The sequence below is a fragment of the Diabrotica undecimpunctata genome, chromosome 1, assembly GCF_040954645.1.
Source record: "Diabrotica undecimpunctata isolate CICGRU chromosome 1, icDiaUnde3, whole genome shotgun sequence".
In the NCBI taxonomy this organism is placed as follows: Eukaryota; Metazoa; Arthropoda; class Insecta; order Coleoptera; family Chrysomelidae; genus Diabrotica; species Diabrotica undecimpunctata.
The window spans coordinates 79,954,184-79,979,890 of record NC_092803.1 but is presented as its reverse complement, the minus strand read 5'-3'; the positions used below and the strand labels follow the sequence as shown (position 1 = coordinate 79,979,890).

The 25,707-nt window shown below is 30.1% G+C and overlaps 2 protein-coding genes across 2 annotated transcripts in view; one reads left to right on the top strand and one right to left on the bottom strand.

Annotated features, from left to right (window-relative positions):
- The window catches only part of tyn (trynity), a 305,927-nt gene that overhangs the window by 258,128 nt on the left and 22,092 nt on the right, over positions 1 to 25,707 (bottom strand). The window lies entirely within an intron of this gene.
- LOC140439449 (uncharacterized) lies at positions 9,941 to 11,807 on the top strand. Its single transcript, XM_072529365.1, has one exon. It carries the CDS (start codon positions 9,980 to 9,982, stop codon positions 11,735 to 11,737), a length of 1,758 nt encoding a protein of 585 aa, XP_072385466.1. The 5' UTR covers positions 9,941 to 9,979; the 3' UTR covers positions 11,738 to 11,807.

The window sequence follows — 25,707 nt, the reverse complement described above, 5'->3', positions numbered from 1 at the left end:
ATTTCACAAAAACAAGGATAACCGAAGTACAAAGACATTCAGTGGTGATTAGAATCTATATAGTGGAAAACAGTTCATTTAGGCATTCAGTGAAAGAAAGGTACAAAATTTTGTTAATATAATTTAGTTAATGTCATAACAATTTTAACTTTGAAGATAGTTTGTTTAAATTTTACATTGTCTATAGAATTTAATTAGTTTTATAAGAATATCAATTTAAAGATAGTTTATTTTAAATTTACATTGGCTAGGTTAGATATATATGTGTGTTTCATAATAGTTATAATAAAGATAATTTAAAAAAGTACTTACAAACTAATTCTTTGAGAACCGCGATAAAAACCCTATATATATATATATATATATATATATATATATATATATATATATATATATATATATATATATATATTATTAAAAATACTCATTGCTCATCATTCAAACAAAAAAACACATCATAACAATTTGGCGCCCAACGTGGGGCTCTCTATTTAAAAGAATTAGTTTGGGAAGATAAGTGCTCTCATATAATTAAATTAATTATCGGTAGAAAGAAAAAGTATAGATTTTAATTTTAATTATATTTGAACAAGTAAAGTCTCAAAATGTCTCAAGGAAAGAAAGGTACAAGAAGCAAAAAGAATGAAGAAGATGTGGAAGTAGAAACACAACCTATACAAGAGGAGAGTTTAGTTCAAGTTCCACAAGATACTGCAGAAATGAATCCAGAAAGAGAGGAAAATGTCAATATGGCAGCTTTGATGTCATTAATGATGCAGATGAACAAGACAATGGAAGAGAATTCAAAAGAAATCAAAGAAGACATGAAAAAAATGGAACAGAAAATGGAAGAGAATTCAAAAGAAATCAAAGAAGACATAAAAAAATTGGAAAAAAATTCAAAAGAAGTCAAAGAAGACATGAAAAAAATGGAACAGAAATTGGAAGAGAATTATAGAAAATTAGAAAAGAAAATAGAAGATAATAATAATAAAATTGTAAAACAAATGGATAAAAAACTTGAAGCTGCAGAGAAAAAAGTAGCAAATGAAATAAAAAGTATACGGAATGACTACAAGAAAAGGATAGACAATGAGAGGACAGAAGTAAAGAGGATTATTCAAGATAATAAGATAGATATAGAACAGAAAATAGAGTTACAGAAATGTAACTTAGAAGTAAAAATTAACGAAGACAGGAGAAACACAGAAGAAAAATTAGACGATATACAACAAAATATCCAAATAAATTGTAATCAAATAAGAAATGTGGAACAGAGAATAGATGATATTTCACAAATGAGAGACATAGGGAGACCTTACTTAAATTTAACAAATGAGACTGGGATTAAATTCTCTGGTAATATAAAAAATTTGCATCCTAGAGTATACATAAATAGTTTAAAACATAAATTAAGATTTGTGAATAATATTAATGATATTAAAGATTATATTAGAATGACATTAAATGACAATGCAGCAACTTGGTTTGCTAGTATTGAAAATGATTTAGATAACTTTCAAACATTTGAAAATAAATTTTTAAATTATTATTGGGGTGAATTAGAGCAAGCAAAGTTTAGAGAAATTCTATATTTTGGAAAGTATAATCAAAATTTAAAATCAAATATGGTAGATTATGCATTGAAATTGATAACAGTTGCAAAATATTTAGAACCACCACTTAGAGAGGATGAAACAGTCTTAAATGTATCTAGACATTTTGATGCTGATGTTGTGCAAACCGTAACTGTACAAAATATTCAAACAATAGATAGTTTTATTAATTTTATTCAAAGAATACAAAGAGGCAATATGACAAGTAATAATAACAGAAAAAACAATAATAACTTTCAATATAATAAAAATGATAATCAACAATATAGACAATCATATAACAATAATACTAGGTATGGTGATAGTTTACAAAATTTTAATAATAATAACAGTAATCCAAATAGACAGAACTTTAATAATAATACTAGTTATAATAGACAAAATTTGAATAATAATACTAATTATAATAGACAACATTTTAATAACAGTACTAATAATAATAGACAAGATTTTAACAATAGAAGAAATACAGAACGACCTAACTATAACAGACAGGTAAATTGTGTTCGAAGGAATAGAAGCTGCGAAGACAGGGAACGAAATAGTACAAGGCAAGAAAATGTGAGTAGAAGTCATAGTAGGGAAAGACATAGGACATCAGATCCAAGTGGTCAGATACAATCTGACAATTCTAATAATCAAAATTTTGTGCAGTAAACTTTCTGAATTACAAGTTAGGCCATTGCTATTATGAAAAACCTTCTGAATTTATTTCTTTAGATGAAGAGAAAATTATTGAATCTATTAATTTAATTTATATAAATGCTTTGGCCAAAAATAAAATGATTAAAATTATGATAGATACTGGTTCAGAAAGTACTTTAGTCTCGGAGAATTTTATATTTAATACATTAAAATTATCAGATATAATAAAGATTCCAAAAATTAAAATTGTTGGTGCAAATAATAAGAAGTTGGGTGAAATTGATAAACTAGCCAATTTTAAAATTAATATTCTTAATAAAGAAATTAATATGCAAGGATTTATTGTCAAGGATTTATGTGTTGATATATTAATGGGGAATGATGAATTGGAAAAGAAGAAAGTAAAGATAGATTTTGAAGAAAAAATGGTAACTTTGGAAGGGCAAATAATTAAATTTATGCAGAAAGATGAGGTGGAAGAAGGAATAAGAGTTGATAGGATATTATTAAAAGAAAATAATGATGTTTATGAAGAAGAAATGTATTTTGATGATAGGGAAATGTCCCAAAAGAATGTAAAGAATAATTATTGTAGTGAATATTTAAGGAATGGAAATTTTAAGCAGATGGATGCCTACGAGGCGGAGTGCGTAAAATTGGAAGCAAGGAATAATGAGTACATAATGAAGAATAATTTTATTTGTAAAGAAGAAGATATAATGAAAGTTTTAAATTGCCCTGAAGAATATAAATCAATAGTCATTTCCATATTGCAGCAACACAAGGGACTTGTCAATAAAGAAAATAGAATTGCACAAAATTATATCCATAGTATAAAAGTTAAAGAAGAAAAAGATTTTAAAACAAAATCATACCCAATACCATATAAATACAGAGAAGAAGTAAACAAAACAATTAATAATATGTTAGAAGATGGGATCATTGAGAAGGCAGACACACGTTTTATTAACCCCATAGTAGTAGTACGAAAAAGATCAGGTGAAATCAGGTTATGTTTGGATGCAAGGAATATTAACAAGATTACTGAAAAGCAATTTAAAGCACCAATGAGTATAGATGGAATATTAGGAAGAATTACAGGAATGTCATTTTTCACTAAAATCGATTTACAGCATAGTTTTTGGTTAATACCTCTAGAAAGAAAAAGTAGACAGTATACAGGATTTCAGATAGATGGAGTAGTATATCAATTCAAAGTAGTACCAGTTGGGCTTCAATCATCTTGCAGTGTTCTATGTAATTCACTACATTGATGATATATTAATTTTTTCTAAAACTGCTGAAGATCATGAGAAACACCTAAAAATTATAATAAATAGATTAGACAAAGTTGGACTAAAAATAAATCAAGAAAAATGTACAATTTTTCAAAAAGTAATGATATATCTAGGTTATAAACTTAACACTAACATCTTACTGATATATCCATTTTATTCAATAGACTTGATTTGTTAAATAGATGGTAGATTTCATTATTTTGAATCAATTTGACATCATACTTGTTGATTTTTATACATATGGAAATTGTTTGTGCCCTAAAAATCATAATTTTGGGGTTAGATACAGAATTGATTGTGTAAATGTCTTTCTAATATAATAAAGTGGAAAAACTTACCAATTTATATTGATGAAAGTTATTTTGAATGGAAATAATTCCTAGATTTTGTTTATAAATAAACAGAACACAATATCCATTATATTTTAATTAAGGTTATATTTTATTCTCTCTATTTGACATGACAGTTTGACCATAGAATAGCCGAACTGTGATCCGTTGTTCTCTGCTTTGATATAGACAGCGAACAGGGATGTATTTAACACATTTTAAATAAAAAAATTTTGATTTATTAAATTTAATAAGGTATGAGAAAATTAATATTTAAAAAAATAATAAGAAAATTATTTATTTTAAATATTATTTTTGGAGTATTGTGACAATAGGGGTTTATAGAAAATAATTTATAAGTTATATACTACATAATATTAGATATAAAAAAGTATTTGATTATTTTAAATAAGTTATATACTAGAGAAATTTATAAAAATATATTTATGTGAGGGCATTTTAAGAAATTAGCATATAATAATTGTAAAAAGTTGTATTTTAGTAATTATAATGTGGTAGATATATGTAAGTGAGCCATGTGCCTAGGCAACCAACTATACAGTAAGTGATTGACAGATAGAAATTAATCATAATTGGGAATATAAAGTGGGGTTATAATAATATATTGTTTGAATTGTTTATATTATTAAATTAGAGTGTTAGTTACTAATTTGAATGTTTATTCTGATCTGAAAAGCCTAAATGTCAACAAAATTATTAATGGAACATTAACAAATTCTCCAGAGTGCAGAGTGTGACCATTGTTTACAGTCGAACATTCTCGAAATAATGATTATGGCGGTGGATCGAACAGATATTTTTTTCGAGAACATCTATATGTATTAAATAGAACTAAATAGAACATCATATCTTACGAGATGGTTCTAGAATATCCAAAAGATATAAATACCCGTGATTTGGATTCAAGATGAAAGTTTTTAGTCAGAAGTCAAGCAGTTTATTATGAAAGTTAGTAGATTAATTAGTGAAGTCAATTGTTCACAGTTTTAGTAAGTCAGTCAAGCAGTTTAATAAGAAATATGAAAGTTAGTTGGAGATAGTCCAATTGTTTAATATAGTGAGTTAAATGAAGATTAAAAATTATGCATATATTTAATGCCCATTTATAATTATACACAAATAATTATTGAAGATTATAAAAGTATATTAGAAGAATATTGGATGGACATTGGAAGGAATTAAAATTATATTATGATTGGAGATTAGTATAAATCAACTTATAATAATTGGATATGGGTATATTGAAAAGAAGAATAAATATAAATGGTGTTTGCTGGTGGTGTATAAATGCTGGTGAAGAAAACTATATCTTAAATTGGTAGAAGCTGATAATTGGAAAAAGTAATTTCACAAAAACAAGGATAACCGAAGTACGAAGACATTCAGGGGTGATTAGAATCTATATAGTGGAAAACAGTTCATTTAGGCATTCAGTGAAAGAAAGGTACAAAATTTTGTTAATATAATTTAGTTAATGTCATAACAATTTTAATTTTGAAGATAGTTTGTTTAAATTTTACATTGTCTATAGAATTTAATTAGTTTTATAAGAATATCAATTTAAAGATAGTTTATTTTAAATTTACATTGGCTAGGTTAGATATATATGTGTGTTTCATAATAGTTATAATAAAGATAATTTAAAAAAGTACTTACAAACTAATTCTTTGAGAACCGCGATAAATACCCTATATATATATATATATATATATATATATATATATATATATATATATATATATATATATATATATATATATATTATTAAAAATACTCATTGCTCATCATTCAAACAAAAAAACACATCATAACAATATATATATATATATATATATATATATATATATATATATATATATATATATATATATATATATATATATATATATATATATATATATATATATATATATATATATATATATATATATATATATATATATATATATATATATATATATATATATATATATATATATATATATGTTTGGATGGGTTAAAGTTAATATAAAGTGGCTATTAGAATAGGGGAGAGACTGGGGCTGGTTGGTACACTTTTCAAATTAAGGGGCCCATATTTTTTTTATTAATAGATGGTAGGAAAATATGTTTAATGTCCTGATTAGTATTGTCTTATTTACATAAATTTTAAATTACGTAATGTTTGGACTTATCCTAATTCCAGAATTTAATTTTTTCCTAAAGAATACAAGTGTACCAAGCAATCGGGTACCAAGCAATTCGGGGTTAGTTGGTACACACCTTAGGGTTGGTTGGTCAAGACAGCAACTAGAAGATTGATTAAAATTTTTATTATTTTCATATACAAATCAGCCTACAAAAAGTTTATATTATAAAAAAATCCGTGTCTATTCTTAGAAAAAAAAAACAATAATCTAATCAGATCCATCCGAATCGCCATTGTAACACACGTAGAAGAAGCCCACATCAGTGCATTTTGCATGTGCCTACAGTTTAAATTGATTGCACTGAATCCATTTCGCGTTAGGCAAACTATTTGACCAGGTTTGAACGTAAATCAAGCAGAAGGTGTCCTCATCACTACTTGAATTGTCTTTAATTTTTGCTTATTTTTTCGTGTTCTTTTTATTTTGCCAAACACCTGTTTTTTAATTGATTTCGTTTTATTTTCATTTTTTCTTTTTCTCTTCTTCTAAGGCATCTTTAATTTTCGTTTTTTGCGACCATGTTGCCTTTTTCTTCCTGCGGCTTTTGGAAACGGTTTCATATTTTCGGGATCTGTAAAATTACTTCTTTAATTCTGCTTGGTCCAGCTTGATGCGTGTCTTCGTTAGAATTAGTTTGTTGGTCTGGCAATAGGTTGTCGACATGGATTAAAGTCACTTTAATGGGTGTAATTTGATCAAGTTCCGGTTGGTTTGATTCGACCTCCAATACGGGATTCGGGTTTTTCCTCGAGTTTTGCTCGATAGCTTGTAAATCTTGTTCACGATCTGGTCTATCTGTGACATAAGCAGCCATAAATTCACTGTCCGGAAACCTAAAATCCAGCTGTAATATTGTTTGGAGTTGTCGCTAATGGTAGTGCAGTACGAACTATACTGGGTATGTTATAAATGGTCATCGTTGCACCAGGATGATTAGTCAAAGAGTCACACGCACCATTGACATACTTTTTTAATGGTCCATACACACTGCGATCCAGTGGTTGGAGCTTATGGCTGCAGTGAGGTGGAAAGGATAACACTCTTATGCCGTGATCTTTGCAGATGTTTAGTGCATCAGGAGACAAATGCGAATCGTAGTTGTCTTTTAAAAGTAGGAGAGGGTTTTCTTTAGATGCCTTGCAGTATTTAATAAAATGCTGGATATATTGAATAAAATAAACTTCTTTTAGGTTATCAAAATCCATAATATGATCTTTGTCGATTACATGCTTTGCCAAAACCCAGGATGGTTATGTATTCTACAATCCCTCTTTTGAAAACTATACGATTTGATAGATTTCTCCCGGTATTACAAACATGCACAGCTTTATAGTAAGTACAATTAATGCTATATATACTACATTTGTCTTATCTAATTTATCTATAGTATATTTAGTTTTTGAATATAAAGATGATATAGGTTTGATGTTTTTTGTTGGTATTTTTATATTGTCATTTACCTTTAGTATTTGTATTAATTAAGGTGTTATATGTATATTAACAGTATTAAAAAAATCGGTTGCCTGTAAAGTCGGTTTTACGGGCGAAAATTTTACGTGACAACGTCTTTTTCTCGGTAGAATATTTATTGATATGAATATTATTAAATTGCACAATAGGAACAAGGAATTGAATGAAAATAAGAATCGCACAAATTTTAACTATAGAAATATATTTTGTTTACTAAAACATTGTACATGTAAACTTAAACTTAACTAATTTCTATTTGAGTGATTTTGTTGAGGATAGGACGATGATCGCACAAGCACGAAAGCACGCACCGATTCAACGCTCCTAATTCTCTAGTGCTGCGCGCGCAGCGGACCTATCATGTTTGAGTGGGAGAGAGACGCAAGGCATTCGCCGGTCCGGCGGGCCTCTCTCTCGTTCGGTGACTCACTGTAACAGACGTGAGCGGGCGTTACACTTTTTCATGAATGACTCCGAGCCACAACCTAATTTAAGACGTTGTCACGTCAAAAAGCATCTTATGTAGCATATTTGGAGGATAAGAGTTCTCAAATAAAATAGTTTTCAACAATTAAAGATCTTTCTGTAAATAATCTGGATGAAAAAGCCTTCAAACACGTTCTTATAATCCTGTTATAAAGTTTATTTTCATTTTGTTTTAATGATAATATTAATAGCTTATAAATCTATTGCTACACATGGGTTTTCAAATGATTTACAAAAAGTGTTATTGTTGATACAATCATTGATAACATCATCCATGAAATAGCTACTAAGAATGGGTGAAAGACCAGACCCCATACGGCTACCAAAAATTTGTTTATAAAAGTAACCATTAAATATAAAACCATTAGAAACAAAAACAAAGTTGATAAGTGTAAAAAGTCAATAGTAGTATGTTGTGAAATCTCATTCATTACCCATTGTTGTCAATGAATATGTCAACAATTGCACTTTTTTAATGCCTTTTTTGGGAAGATTTTAAAAAGCCCCAAAAAAACAGTCTAGAAAAAAATAGCAAGGCGAACATTATACTTATTAGCGGACGGATGCCTACCGTCATAATATATTTATGTATTGTGTTAATTCAAATAAAATAAAGTTCTTTTTCACACGGGGTTTATTGACTATTTACCAGTACACAATCGTAGTGCAAATCAAGTAAGAAGAGGTGCAAGATTTGATTCCATTCGTACCATTCCTTGACATAAGAATTGTAAGAACTATAGATAATGTGTTAAAAACCAGATGAGTCATAAAACCCATGTGTAACAATAGCTTTATAAACTACTACTCATATCATCCAAACAAGATAAACATAAACCTTATAACAGGATTAACAGAACGTGTTTTAAGGCTTTCTCATCGACATTACCGATGCTTCCCGCCCCGATGCTCCTATTGATGTCACATCAATATAAGCATTCCAAGACATTAACCACCCACTCAATCTCAAGTCAAAGACATAGAACGTCATCATACGAAAGCTTTTTTTTCTTACATCAAAGGTGCCACTGACAAAATCGACAAAATTTTTAAATTGAGAAGAATAAAGACAATATTTACTTCCGCAAGGAAAACTATTTTCTCTTATCCGACCATTCAAAGACAACATTCCAGATGAAGAAAACGGAGTTTATAAAATTTTTGTCCAGACTACCCTCGATCCTATATAGGCCTAACAAATCGTAGAATCCAAAATAGGATTTATGAACATTCCATTTCTGTTAGTCGTTCCTACTTTATTTCAGCTCTAGGTCGACACTATCTTCAAACAGGTCACAAAATTGATATTGAAAACTCCAATACCATAGCCCCCATCCGCTTCTATAAACCAGTAATTATCCGAGAAGCCATAGAAATGCAAAAAGGTCAAATTGTCTTAATAAGAGAGATGACAACATACGGTTACTTCGACATGAATACCTCTCAAAAAGAAAATATCGTCCGCTCCACCCGCCAATCAAAATCTTACCGCCAGAAATTTCCGCGCCAACCCCTGTGGTAACCCCTATACTAACTTCCACCCAAATCACGTAATCATCGACGCTATAGATTAATTGTCCTCTGCTCCCAGTACATTGGTTAGTGATCAACAAATTATACACTATAAACTCTTATTTTAACCATCGCGTAAAAAAAGTTCTGATAGTTGATGGGAATTAATTTAAAGCAAAAATTAAAATTGGAAAAAGGTTCAAATTTTTAAACAACCCAATAGCAAAAACTCTTAATTTAAAGAGCAGGTAATGTATACCTAGACTATTTAAAATAAAAAGACAATTTATCTTATCAGCTTATTAGCTCGTAAAAATATTATAATATAATAAATACGTAACACTCTCTAATTCATACGTTAATGTATTCTAGAATATAATTTTAAATGGCAGTAGTTGTTTATTTCTCCAAAAATGACCTATTCAGAACTACAAGTAGTTCTTGAAGTTATTTTAGAAGAACTAAATAGTGATAATGTACAACAAAAATGCAAAATTAGTGAAAAATGTTTTAATCACGTATTTGATTTAACATTAACTGAAAAATATATCATAGATGGAATTGATCCTGAAAAGTTTAAGAATGGTGTGCAGTTTTTACTTGAAAACAAAGAAGAAATTAAAGAATGGAACAATGTTAACAAAATAATTTACAAGGGACTGGTACTTATCTACAATAACAGTAAGCAAAAAGAAAGGTTTTGTTTTTTAAACAAAATATTGAAGTATTTTTATAACAAATTGGTCCAAAAACTCATTGAAATACAACAACCATCTCACATTATTGCTTTGGAAGACTTTATGAATCTGGTAAGAGATATGTTACGTTTTGTGAAGTTAGAAGTTTTAGCCCAACGTTTCTGCTCAAAAACTATTGATTTTGTTAGTATAAAAGAAGCTATGGAAGAAGTCTATGAATGTATAACATACCCTAAAGTTCTAAAAGAAGATTGCTACCAAATCATAAGAAATAAATTAAAAAGAAAAGACGTAACCTTTTTGGAATTTAAAGTAGAGCAAAGTCACGAAAAAAACGGAGAATGCAGTGATTACTACAGACTTAGTATTGACATAGCAGAAGAAAATCACGTTTATACTCACAAGTTTTTTATTAAGTATCTACCAAAAAATATAGAAGAACTATATATGGAAATTAGTATGTCCTTTACAAAAGAACAAAAATTTTATAAATCTTTTATTCCTATGCTTGAAAAGTTGGGATACAGTAATACTACGGATTTTGCACCAAAATGTTACTTTTCTTGCAAAAACTTGTTTCTAGTTTTTGAAGACTTGTCTGTTAAAGGCTACAGGAATTTATCTTTTACTGAACCTTGGACTCAGCACCAATTATCTCCAATTTTAAAACAGCTGTCCAAACTTCACTCTTGTACTATATTATTTGAACAAAAAATGGCTGAGTTACTTGGTTATGATATTAAAATCAATGATTACTTTTCTGATATGGTCTCTGAAAGTGCTATTAGTAGAGACATAAAATCAGCTCCCATGAGTCATGCTTTTATAGCTGGAAGTCATCATTTAGTTAAAAAAATGTGCAATATTTTTAATAACAAAAATACCGACCAGATTACAGAAATAGCTCTGAAGAAACTACAGTCAAAATTTGATGTAGTTCAACCATCGACAACATACAGAAACATTATTAATCACGGTGACCTCTGGTCAAATAATATTATGTTTGCTGAAAATTCTTCTGAGTATATTTTACTAGATTTTGCTTCAATAAGATGGTGCCCGCCAGCTTGTGATTTCTTAATGCTGCTTATGATAAACACAGATAAAATAACTAGAGAACATCACGCATTAACTCTCTTTAATCAATATTACCTGAGCGCACAATATGTACTAAATAAATACCAAATAAATATTAAATCTGCGATTTCTCGTCATGAGTATCTAGATTTCTTCAAAGAATACAAAATATCGGTTGCCTCAATTGCTTCAGGTTATTTGCAGGTAAAACTCTTGATGGAAGTTGACGATCCAACTGGAGGTGATATAAGTCTTCAGGATCACTGTGTCAATCCAGAAAGCAGGCGTAAGGTGTTGGATAAAATGTGGGATAGGATGACAGGTAATTACAGAATGAAAGAAATTATTTGCGAGATTATAGATATTCTATCAATGAACTGCAATCAAGTTATGTAAGTTGTTTGGTTTTAAATTTTAACATTTTTTGTTAATTGTGATTTTATAAATAAATAAATTGTTGTTGGTGGCTATCTGATTTCGTACTTAAAGGAGTCCTATACATTATACTTTATTAAACGACTTGCCAATATTGAAGAGTAGCTTTTATCTACATATGATTTGTATATTATTTTTATCTATATAAACCAATACCTATTTTACCGCTAAGTTTTTTACTATGACAGTATCTGTTACTCAAATCATATCTTCAAGACAATTAGACAAGACAAGGAAAAAGTTTTGCGGTCGATATCAGCTGGATTTACCTATATGACTGAATTTTGCCAGAAATCAGTGCCACTCTTAAACTTTCTCTAGTATAATTCTGTTTAATTTTATACTTTTAGTTTACTTCCCTTGTCTACATAATCATTTCAATTTCTAAGCAATGCCTTCATTGTACTTTTTTACCAGGTTACAATTAAATATTATCGTAGTTGGTTTTACAATTATTATTTATAATAATTTAGGTTTGAGTTTTATTGTTTTTATTTGCGTACAGAGCATACCACTTGCTTTCTTGAACTTGCTTCGTCTTCTAGCTTTATTACGTACTTAGAGTAAAGTCTATCTACTTTCCATTTATCATACATAATAACGATCTTTGTGGATTTCTAAGTTAAATATTATGTTTCTATGGGCTAACTCACAATTTATTTATTGTAATAAAAATTACATTTTTAACTAACGTTTGACCTTTCTATTTTTTTTCACTCCGGAAATCGTTTTCAAAAAAAAATTTTGGTATGTTAAAATCTTGGAAAAATGTCTACCAAGTTATTATTAGGTTATATATATATATACATAGGGATTCTACAGTATTCACTGCCTTCCCTCGCTCAACCGTTTCCATCTCTCTCTGTTGTTCCATTCTCCATCGTTCAGTCCTCTCTTACTCATGGCGTCGTCTACTTCGTTCCTCCAGGATTTTCGGGGTCGTCCTCTTTTCCTCCTTCCTATGGGGCTCCATTCGGTTATTTTCTTTATCCATCTGCTGTCGCCAGTTCTTCTTACATGTCCATACCACTTTAGTCTTTTTTGTTCTATATATGTTAGTATGTCTGTTTCTATTGATGTTCTTTGCTTTATTTCGTCATTACTTCTCCTATCCATTCTTGTTACTCTGCAGCATCTTCGCAGGCATTTTATCTCTGTTGCTACTATCTTACTGCTGGTTTTCTTGTTTATGATCCAATTTTCAGCCCCATATGTCATAATACTTCGCACTAATGTTTTATAAATCTGCGTTTTTGTCTTCATATTTAGGTGTCTATCCCACCATACTGAGTTAAGTTGTCGGATTGCTGTTCTTGTTTGTCCTAATCTTTGTGTAATTTCTTCCTCTGTTGTTGCCTTTTTCGTGATTATAAACCCCAGGTATTTGAATTTATCCTTTCCTTTGATTGTTACGTTGTCATCAATCTGTAGATCTTCTATGTCTTCTTCACTTATAGATAGGTATTATTAGGTTATGTTTATGAAAATTGATGGTTGACTTACTTGGACCCAAACTAGTAGGCAGTTAGCTGTTTTTGGTTTAAAAAAATTCTGAGGGTAGTCTTTTTACTTTCGAAATATTAAATTCCGACAGTTTTGTGCGTTTTTTTCTCTATTATTTGTCTGTTCGTGTGTTTACGTAGACAATATGTTTGCGTATTGTGTATTGTTTGTGTCCTATCATTGTACTCTGTGCTCGTTATCCCAGGCATTTTTGCAGATTTTAAATTTGTCGAAATTTCTGTTTTTGATCTATGTTTCATGCTTGTTTATCCTGACACTTAGTGGTCTTGCGGCTTCTCCGACGTAGAAATTGTTTAGAGGGCATTTTATAGATGCAGGTTTTTGATCTTGCTTGTATATTGTTAGATTTGGTTTCGCACAGAATAGTTGTCAGTGTGTTGGTTATTTTGAATGTTGTTGTTCTTATTTGCTATGTTTTTCAATTTTTCTGATAAGCTCCTTATATATGGTATTGTTGTCATTTTTGTATCCCTTCTTGTGAGCATTTCTGGATTACTTGTGCTGGCTTGTTGTCTCTTTCTTTAATCTTGTGAAATTTCTTGTTTATAAATGACAATGGGTAGACATTTTTTGTCAAAACGTTTGTTAGCAACAAAAAGTTTTTCTCTTCCTGAGATGCATTTTTATTGGAGCAGGTATTTCGGACTCTATCATATACTGATTTATTAATTCCTTTTTTGATATTTACGTTGTGGTTTAAGTGGTAGTTTAAATATCTGTTGGTGTGGATAACAAATTAATCCTTGTCTGTTTTAGAAAAAAAAGTGAATTAATGTTTTATTTTTTATGGTGATTTTTATACACTCTAATTTACTCGATCTGAATCCACCAGACTTGATATAGACAGGACACAGAACAATTCTAAGAGGTTGTCATGTCAGCATACCAAGACAATTATCTGAAGAGATTAAGAAATTTCAATAGGAAAGTACCGCATTGAAATGATAACTTTGCAAATCAAACAGTTGCCAGAAGTTAGACGAAAATTAGGTGAGATGATTATCGTGAAGCTCTAACTGAATATAATAAAGAACTGAAAAGGGCAAAAAAAAATTGTTGATAAGAAATTGCCAGGAAATTGAACAATCTGCAGAAATTTCTTCAAAAAGTTCTCTAAAAGACCCTAAGCTAAGTATTTTTTCGCTCCAAAAGTAGCCAGGTATACACCTTGAATAATAAAGACACCCTAATATCACTTTTAAGGGTGCTCTTTCCTAAATCTAAAACACAATTAGCAATAGTAGACACATTGAAGCAGACTGGTCTGGATACCATAATTTATGATTTTAGGGAAAACTGGCGTGCGTTAAAAGCCATATTATTCACAAAGTCTGGACGGGATTGATTACAAGGCTAATGACTTTCTGTATACAAAATTATACAGAATACTACAGGATAGCTTAGGACTGGGGTACATTACAAAAGCATAGAGGCTCATAAGGGTAGCTTTTATACCCAAACCTGGTAAACTTGGACAGGAATATTCACATTTTATTTCAAAATCATCTGTTTATTTTAATTAAAACTTAATAGGAACGTTTTATTTCAACACATAATACGTAGTAGCCATATATTCTTATTTTAGTGCGGATCTGGCAAAATCTGATGAAGTACATTTATTTGATATATAAATGCAACTGCACGGTCAGTTTTTCTAATACGCAATTTACATTGTTCCTTAAAAATAAAAAGCCATAAAATTAAACCATCTCGTTTTTCATTTCCAGTTGCCAATAATCTAAATGATACTATTATTACGACTACACCCATCCACAATAATACCGGGATTTTACTCAAAATCGTTCTTAATACCACAGAAAGTATCTAATAGCCACAATAAAATGAAATATCCTTTGTAATACGAAACTAAATAACGTATTGTTAGGTTTCTTTGAGAGCAGGAAATTGTTACTCTTTTTTACTTTACCTTTCTCAGTGCGGGGATAATCGATTCGAACTAAGTACAAGAATCGATTATGACCACTATATAAGAGAATGGTTACCAATTTTTTACTAAAAGTCATATTTTTTATTGTTCGTTTGCATAATGTATCGATCTTTGACGGGAAAATTGTAAAAATAATATTAAATTCTAAGATAACCTAAGAAAAAAATACAAATACAGCGGTTTTAACTTGTTCTTAAAAAAAGTAAAAGCCAATTTATCACAAATAAAAGGGACAAATTCAGTTTTAAATAAATTATTTTTTGATATAAAAAGAAAATGTACGCGATTATAAAAACTGCTAGCTTATGACACTGAAAGACAAGATAAACCTAAGTAAAACAACAAATGAAGTCGAAATATTACAAAACACTGGAAACACTAATAATAACTGATGTATGCTAAACAGCGAAAAAAAAAAAAACTGCATTAAAACAGGAATAAAGGGAAAATTAAAGTACACAAGGGGTAAGAAAGTAAGTGTAGGCAAGATCTTGAAAAATATAAGCTGGCCAAAAGGAAACAAAATTAATTTTTATTACTTAAATAATCATTAAAATTTATCTAAAGAACTTGCTTATTAGATTTATTAGACATTTAGGGGGAAGGTGTGTATGTAAAATTGAGGCAAATAATTTATCTTGATTGTAATAATCAATCAGATGTTATTCTCACACTGTGTACACCCAATTCCATCCAGTTTTCAGTCTAGAAGAAAAACAATTATCTACCAGCAAATAACTAAATATTAATACATTTTTTTTTAACTTTTGATAATATTCTATTATATATTTATATACATATCATAAATACTCTGATATTCTACAAAAATGGCCGTAATATACTGTTATATCCAAGTAATAACGTGCAATTTTAAAATGTGCGGCATATGCATCGGCTTTTCCCATTATTAAATGTATAAGTAATAAAGTATTTCTACATTTTAACGAATTCCGGCTTCTTTTTGTTAATGGGAAAGCTCTACCTAGTGCTTAACTCTGAATGCTACTCTAAGATTACTTTTTAAACGGATAGATTTTATCCACGCCCTAATCCGTTCCCATGTAGTTTGGTTTCAAATATTTCGACACGCGAAGTGAATGCATCTTCAGCCTAATATTAAAAACGATTTCTTTGATAATCAACAATGTTGATAATGACAGAGCGGTAAAAATACATCTGTTAATCCGGATTAAGACATTATCAAAAATGAATTATATAAAAATTATTAACGGTCACATATGCATAAACATATTATTAATAAATTAAGATTTAGATATAAAGATATGCCTCGGGCTGTTTCTCCGGTTGAATGTCCTATTCATCGTGTAAATTAATTATAGATCTGTAGACGGTATTCACAGTTTGTAAAATAGTTATTTTATAAAATTAAATTGGCAAAAATTATGAACCAATATAAATGAATAATAGAGTCGGCATGTAGATCGGTTAGAATATTTGGAGAATATTTAAGATTGTTCGTTTTATTTTTTTCTCCACATAGAGACACAGCACAAATATAAGGAACTTGGAGAAAGGAAAAGGGGTAACATTTTTTTAAAATTCATTATTACTCTAATCTGTTAAAATTTTTCTTTATTGTTTACTACCAGTTAAGAATTCCATATACAAAATCATACCATAGAAAATATTGAACATTATGTATATCTAGGTCATGTTATCAAACTGGGAAAACCAAATCAAGATGCTGAAATTAAAAGAAGAACACAACTGGCATGGGGCATTTTCGGCAAATTAGCATATATCTTCAAAAACACCTCCATTCCTGTAAACTTAAAGAAAAAAGTGTATAACACATGCATACTACCAGTTTGTACTTACGGCTTGGAGACAGTAGCCCTTACCAAAAAATCTGCTAAAAAATTAGAAACAACGCAAAGAGCAATGAAACGAATCATGCTTGGAATATCACTAAGGGACAAGATTAGAAACACCGAGATAAGACGTAGAACGAAGACTAGGGATATTGTGGAAGAAATTGCAAAAATGAAATGGCGCTGGGCAGGTCACGTAGCCCGATATAATGACAACAGGTGGACACGGAGAATTCTAGAATGGAGACTAAGGACGGCAACAAGAAGCATGGGAAGACCTCAAAAAAGATGGGTAGATGACATAAGAACAGTGGCAGGCAAACAGTGGATCAGATTGGCGCAAGATAGAGAAAAAAGGAAGCAATTGGGAGAGACCTACACTCAGGAGTGGATGAAAAATGGTTGACAAAGAAGAAGAATTCACACAGTTTTCCATTGAATTTTTGCTATATTCCATTGCTTTTAGAGGTAAATTCAATACATATGACACTCAATGTTTGACAGTTAAACAGAACAAATATTAAGGAATGTACATCGTAGAAATAAAAATACTCAGAAGAATAAATGTAGTGACATAAAGAATAAACTTAACAAAATTGTAGTAAAATAAATAAGATGACTAGAGTTCGGTAAATGTTGGACCATTTAACGAATTGGATAATTAAATAAAAGACCAATTCCGTATGTCCTACGGTTTTTATTCGACGGATAAATATATTATTATATATATACACTCATGGACAAAAATATCGAATATTTTGGAATTTTCTAATTTTTTTTGTAGTCACCATTATTTCAAAATAATTTCAGATTGTTGATAAGACTCGTATAGTAGGCTGATGTACTCAACTGGTTAAAAATATTTTGATGTTTATTTTGACGTTTATTCAGTGGTTAGCGTCATTCGTACATTTTATCATAAAAATCCATCTTCACGTTAAGGAAAAATCATACTAATTCGGTTATTTTTAGGTTAGTTTATTAAGTTTAATTAAATATTATTTTGATTTAACTAAGTTTAAAACAAGTATCCCACCAATTCGACACTGCGTTGAAGTCCAAGTAGAACAAATTGTAATTTTGTACTAGGAAGGATATGCACAAAAAGGTATCGCACGACGTCTCAGCAGAACTGAATATATAGTTTCGAATACTGCAAAAAGGTACCGCGAAACAGGAAATTTTGTACGAAGGCCTGGTCAAGGACGCCCAAGGTGCACAACCGCAATTGATGACCGTTTTTTTGGTTCTTAATTCTACACGAAATCGTTCATTGACATCGATGCACCTCAGAAATGAGCTATTAAATGTTAGACAAGTTAATGTGAGTTCACAAACAGTTAGACGAAGATCAAAACAAGCAAACTTAAAGCCCAGACGCCCCGCCAAAGTTCCACGTCTTCCCTAAAATCACAAAGCTCGTCGTTTGGAATTTGCAAGAACACCTATTTAGTGGAATATCGAAAACTGGAAAAACGTTCTTTTCACTGATGAGACCAGAATCCTATTATGGAAGCCAGATGGTCAAAACTACATCTACAGGCGAGTTGGAGAACGATTCGCCAGCTGCAGTCTCGCCCAGACCGTTAGTTTTGGAGTTGAAGGCATAATTCTTTGGAAAAGTATTAGTTGGGATGTACGTACCGCACTTGTGAAAGTGATTGGACGGATGACTGGTGATTCTTAGGTTTAAAACATCCTGCAAGATCATGTTTTGTCACATGTTGGTTACATTGGATATGAAAGATTCACGTTAATGCACGATAAGGCCCGACCACATGCCGCTGCCATAGTGAGTAAATCTCTTGATGAGGTCCAAATTCGAAGATTGGATTGGCCACCACCTAGCCCGGATTTAAATCCAATAGAGCACATGTGGGATCACCTAAAACGCTGCATACCACAAAGAAATTCCATTTCAAATACGATAGAGTAGTTTCGGCTTGCTGCACAGGATGAACTGAATACAATTTCCCAAGTATTGCAAGCATGCTGCAGTATTATCCCAAAATTTACTTGCAAGCATGCTGAGAAAGATGGAAGCAGTAATAAGAGCTAGAGGAGAAAATACTCGTTACTGATTATCCAGTTTTTTAGTTAAAACGACTTGTTTAAGCAATTTAAATTATCATTTAAGTTTAGAGTAAAATAACCTTATTTACCTAATATTAAACATTTATTTTTTCCACAATTTTCTCTGCATAAAAACTTAAAATTGTTAATTAAAAATTATTATTTATTTTGAAAAAACAAAAATTTGAAAATTTCAAAATATTCGATATTTTTGTCCATGAGTGTATATATATATATATATATATATATATATATATATATATATATATATATATATATATATATATTAAATATATATATTAAATATATATAATATATATATATATATATATATATATATATATATATATATATAATATGTTTTGGTTGGAGTCAATAAAAAGGGCTATTGGTTAACTATTTATTATCTCGAGCTTTCAATTGTGTTTACAATTATTATCAAGAGATTCTAAAAAAGACAAAATATCTTACAAAATTGAACTAGAAAGAAAAAAAAATTTTTGTTAACTCACCAAATAAAATTAGTTTGGTTAATAAAATTGCTGCTAATACATTTCAAAAAGAATTAATACAAAAATGTCCTTATCTAATAAATGCTTCTCTGAAATTTTAATATAATTTTAAAAACATTTTCGTAACACAAAAACAATTGAATTTATAAATAAGTTAAATAGCGACCAATTACAAATAAGCCTTTTACCTTAAAATTTTTATTTTTACAATTATATTGCCAAAAATAAAATTTTGTTTAAAAATGGAAATTAAAATCTAGTTCCACATGTAATATAAATTTTGATGAACCTAAACCCAAGAAATACTATATATATATATATATATATATATATATATATATATATATATATATACATACATATATATATATATATATATATATATATATATATATATATATATATATATATATATATATATATAATAAAATATATCGTACACCAAACAATTAGAAATGTGTTTTTGCATAAATAAAATTTCTCTGTTTTCTGTGTTCCACAACCACGAAAAAGGAAAGGCCCGAAGCTGTTCCTGACGGTGATACCACTAGAACCGTTATTCCTTCGTTCAAAATACATATTCTTGTCGGTAAATAAATGACCGAAGACACCCATTCCCACCTAATCTTATTTCGATAAGGTTTTACCTTAGAGGTAAACCAATATTCTTCCTCGCTGGTCAAATGATAAAAATGTCAATCTGCATGGCCTTAACGGCTGCAATGAATGGGTTCCGGAGGCAGTCACCGAAAAGCCGTTACTTACATTCAGATACACTTGACCCAATATCATCTATGGCATCTGCGAGGCCGAAGAATTTATATAGTGTGTACCTAAAACAGTTATAAGCGATGGTCACTGTTAAAATAGGTTGAAATATGTTAATTTTTATTTCAACTGAATAAATTTGCAGTTGTTTTTCTCATTTCTCTATGTATTGTTCTGGAGATATTATCTTGTGACATGGTATAATTTACTATGTTTACTGGGGATAAGCCACAATTTTACTTTAAGATAAGTTTATTTTGACAGTTTGGTTTCCACTTTAGAAATCATTCTCAAAAAAATTTAAACGTCAAATTAAATATATTTTTAAGTAAAATTGTGGCTTTTTCCCAGTAAAAATAGTTCATTTCATTTTTCTACGAAAATAAAGTTTGTGTTCGATACTAATAAAGCTTTGTATTTTAAAGTAATATCTGAACATGACTGTGTTTTACACAGTGAGTCATCAATAATTTCGGCTTTTTGTGCCATTATCAAAAATGTATGTGAATTGAGTTCTATCTAAAATCACCAATTTTTTTTAACTAATAATACTGCGTAAGGCCAAGTCCATTGCCCAACCCATGGTCCAAGTCTCTATTCCAGATAATCACACAACACTCTAAGTAATGTTTGTGTCTGGATCGTGGGGGTTATTCTGAGCTCACTTACTAAGCCACTCTATCTTGAGAAATGTTGCTCTTGTCATTTCTATGATTTCAGTTTTTCTCTCACTTATTAATTTAAAATGTTAAAATGTATATATTTAATACAAAGTTTCTAATAATTTTGCAAGTACAAATCGATCTTAGACAAGAAATCATCAATAAAATTAATACAAAGATTAATACAACGAGACACTAACTTGCTGGAACTATTCACCTTTAAAAAATATTTATCTATTATGTATTAATATAGTCTATCCATGAGTTAGTGATCATGTACCTTGCCGTGAAGTTTATTAAAAAAAACTAAAAAACACACACAGAATAGTGGAACAAAAATGCTGAGAATTTTCACTAAGAGAAAAGATACGAAATATCGAAATAAAACTATCGAAACAATGGTCAGAGACATCGTGATTAACACGATGATAACAAATCGATACGGAGAATCAGGAAATAAAGACCAAGAGGGGCGAAAAAAGTAAAGGGAGATTATAGAATAGATAGCTGGACCGTATAAGAGCAGTAACAGGAAAACAAAACAATGGATGAGATTGGCGCAGTAGATAAAAGGTGGAAGCAGTTGGGGAGACGTAACTCATTAATTATAGTACTTTTTAACACATGTATAATTTTCTTGACCTCATGAGAATCGTAAAAAATAAAACAGCTTTATAGAAACTTAATTTATTGGCGGAAAAATACAAAAATTGAATACAAAAGCTGAACTCTTTAACTTTAAATGGCATTTTAACTTTTACCGATAGAATACTATGATCAAAAGATATTTAATTTTTAATTAACCGTAGAGTTGATACAAATTTAATTTCAAAAATGTATTTCGCGCGTAACTGACAGTCAAAAGCAGTGCTAATAAATATAAATATTTTTGTTCAAAATTATCTTACATTTCTTGTTTGAAATTGTTTTATACTGTATACCCAAGATGTATTTCAACTAAATACATCTTGGATTTTAACGAGCACATTTTTACCTGAGATCTTCGTTTCTTGTTCAATCCCGTTAGCCACAAGTTTCATAAACATTTGTTTTTGTTCCTGTTTGTACTGTTTGTATAATCCTAGATGCTGGTTTTTTGGTAGACCATGTCTCTTAATGCAACGGCATCGGCTGCTCATTTTCTAACCTTGTTGTCTATTTCTTTATAGATGTTTTGTTGGCTTGTTATATTCTCTCCCAAATAATTAAAACACCCAACTGATTGTATTATTTTTTATTAGATGTCTAGTTTACACTGGCCAGCAATAGAGTATCGTCTGCGTAACCTATCATTTCGATATCCTTTTTCACACTTTGTATCCAGTGGATGGTTAGACATTCTCTATTAATTTATCTACCATCCCGTTAAAAAATTATGGACATAAGCTGTCTCATCGTCTTATTCTTCTATTTATTGGAATTACTTTAAAAATGACGAACATGTTGCCAATGTGAGTCCCTAATACAAGTATATGGGAAATGAATCAATACTCACAATCTTAAGTAATGTTAATTATTTAATGATGGTAAATTTTGAGATAAAAAATAAGTATTAAAAACTACTTAAGATTGTGTGTGGTTAACTTACCATCTATCTTTTTTTTTGGTTAAGCAGACCTAACTAATTTATTCTATAATCCCTTCATTTGGGCAATATATTTTTCGATATAAATATGGTTACTAGTTTACTATGTCACGTCGCTTAGTCGTATCTTAGTCGTATCAAATGCTTTATCTTCCTGAATTATTTTATTTAAAATTGTTCTAAGTTCCTTTGATAAGCGTAGTTCTCCATATTTTATTTGTTTGTTTCTAATTGTATATGCTCCTGACACTTTTCGATTTCTCAGTTTTTTTTTGCATTTTTAACTTAATTTTCTGTTATTTTAATTTACCGCCGCTGTGTGTTGATTTCTTTATTAAGTTGTGGGTTAAAGCATGCCAACGGTATCATTCTACGAACAATAGCAAACCATCCTGGATGCAATACCTCATGAAAAACCCTTAATCCTTATGGGTGACTTTAATGAACAAATTGGAAACGAAATAGTTTCGATAGTAAAACAAAGATTTAATGAAAAACATGTCAACGCAAATTTAGTACTCATGACTAATATCTGTGCTTTTAACGAACTGAGAACCAATAATACATTTTTCGACCATAAGCTCCAGTATAAATATACATTTGACAACTCCAGGGGGTACAAATTTATAATTGATTTTATAGTCACTAATAGAAAAATCCACTCAAAGCAGATTCTAGATATCCGAACTTTAAACTTAGCAGACGCAGGGAGTGAACACAAACTAGTACCATCAAAAATAAGAATTAAAATAACACCAAAACATTTTCTACAGGAAACTACCAAGGAAAAATTCAATGTAGAATCACTGTGGAACGACTTTACATAAAAAATGTACCAAAGGAGGCTAGAACAGAAGATACAGCTGAAACAAACAGAAGATATCAAAGACATAAACGCGGGATGGGAGAAAATTAAAAAAAAAACATTGAAGAAGCAACAAGAGAAGCTCTAGGAAAACACAAAGTCATACTGAACAAAAGAAACAACAACAATACACTATGGTTTAGAAAAGAAATAAAAGTAAATATTAAGAGAAACGAGAGGCCTACACGAAGTACAAAACATTAAAAACTTTAGAATCCCGAGACACCTATAGAAGAATACGAGACGAAACAAGACAGTTGGTAGGAAAAACAAAAAATGAACACTGGGAACAGTTTACAAAAAGGATAAAAAGTGACTTCTACGGTACACAAAAACAAATATGGAGATTCATAAGAGACCAACGAAAAGAAATGACAGAATTGAAGAAGTACAATAACATACCAGTAAACGAATGAGAAAGATACCTGACGAAACCGTTTTAAGGAAAGGAAAATAATATTAACACAATAACGTACCTGAATTAAGACACGAAATTAAAATCAGTTTTCAGGAAGTAGAGATAGCCATAATTTCACTTAAAAATATAAAGTGACCAGGACCAGACGTAAGTAAGTAAGTCACCAATGAGCGAGCTTCTAAAATACGGAGGAGAAAGTATAATCGTTGAGATGACAAAACTTATACAAAAACTAATATTGCACTGCAATATACCAGACGCATGGAGAAATAGCATAATAATAGCAATATTCAAAAAAGAAGATAAAGAAGACCCCAACAATTAGAGGTATAAATCTACTGAGCGCCGAACTTAAGCTTACCACAAAAGTCATAACCAACAAAATCAATACACTAGGAACTTTCTCAGACGAACAACAAGGATTCAGATCCGGAAGATCCTACGTAGCCGCCATATTTGTACTAAGACAAATCACAGAAAAGGTCATTGAGTACAATAAATCAGCATATCTACGTTTTATAGACCTGACAATGGCAATGCAATAAAAGAAACATACCAATCATTATTATACAAACCATCGAAAAAATCTAGTTCCATAATCGAATACAGGCAAAGACAAATGGGAAACTAACACAGTATATATAAGCACAAAGCGGAGTCAGACAGGGTGACTCGTTAAGCCCACTTCTCTTTAATATAATAATGGACAAAATAATACCAGCAGTACGTAAAGGTCATTGTTACAGAATGGAGAACAGAGATATCCAAATATTAGGTTATGCAGACAACGCCACATTAATTGCCGAGACATAAGACGAGCTCCAAAGATTAATACACATCTTCAATACAACAGCCAAGAAATGCAATATGATAATATTAGCAGAAAAAAACTAAATATATGGTATGACATAATCTGGAAGAACAAACACTTAATATAAGGTACAAAAACCAGAACATAAAAAGCAGCAATTAGGGACAAGACTTAACACATCTAAAACGAGACGACTACTAGAAACAAGAGAGATGAAAATACTCCGACGAATATCAGGGAAAAGTCTGATGGATAGGGAGAGAAGCGAAAACATAAGAAGAGCATGCAATATAGAAGACATAAATGTATTAGTAACAAAACGGAAACAGAAATGGAAAGAACACATTAGTAGAATTGCAGAGGATATGATAGTACGAATATCACGAGATAAGTCACCAAATGGACGAAGAAGTATTGGCAGACCAAGAAAAAGATGGTGCGATAATTTCAACTATTTAGAAGGCTAATACTAAAGAAGGAACAGGCTTTAAAGCCTATATACAAGAAGGAAGAAGAAGAAGGGTTAAAAAAATTAAATATGAATCCCCGTTTACATTGGAAATTCAAATGGATGCAATAACATATCTCTTATTATATCCCACCAACATTTATTTTAACTTCGTACTGCAAAGATCTTTTTTGCAGCGATTTTCGATTTCCGGGGCGTGAATATGTCATCATTTAAAAACTGCGTGTCTGGTAAAAGTTGTCTGATCAGAGAAAAAAAGCAAGAACTCGACCTAAAAGACATTCAACAGCAGGCCCTATAGTATATAGGAAATCCACAAATATAGATGTATCGCAAAAACAACCCCTTTATCTACAGCCTGTAGTTTTATTATGAAAACAACGCTTAATAAAACTGCTTTATTAAAGCTAAAACGGAGCTATTATTTTTTATGTTTTTATTTTATTTTCTTCTTGTAATGCAGT

What these genes read in the sequence shown, in the direction of transcription:
- LOC140439449 (XM_072529365.1), top strand. Translation starts at nt 9,980, where the DNA reads ATGACCTATTCAGAACTACAAGTAGTTCTTGAAGTTATTTTAGAAGAA.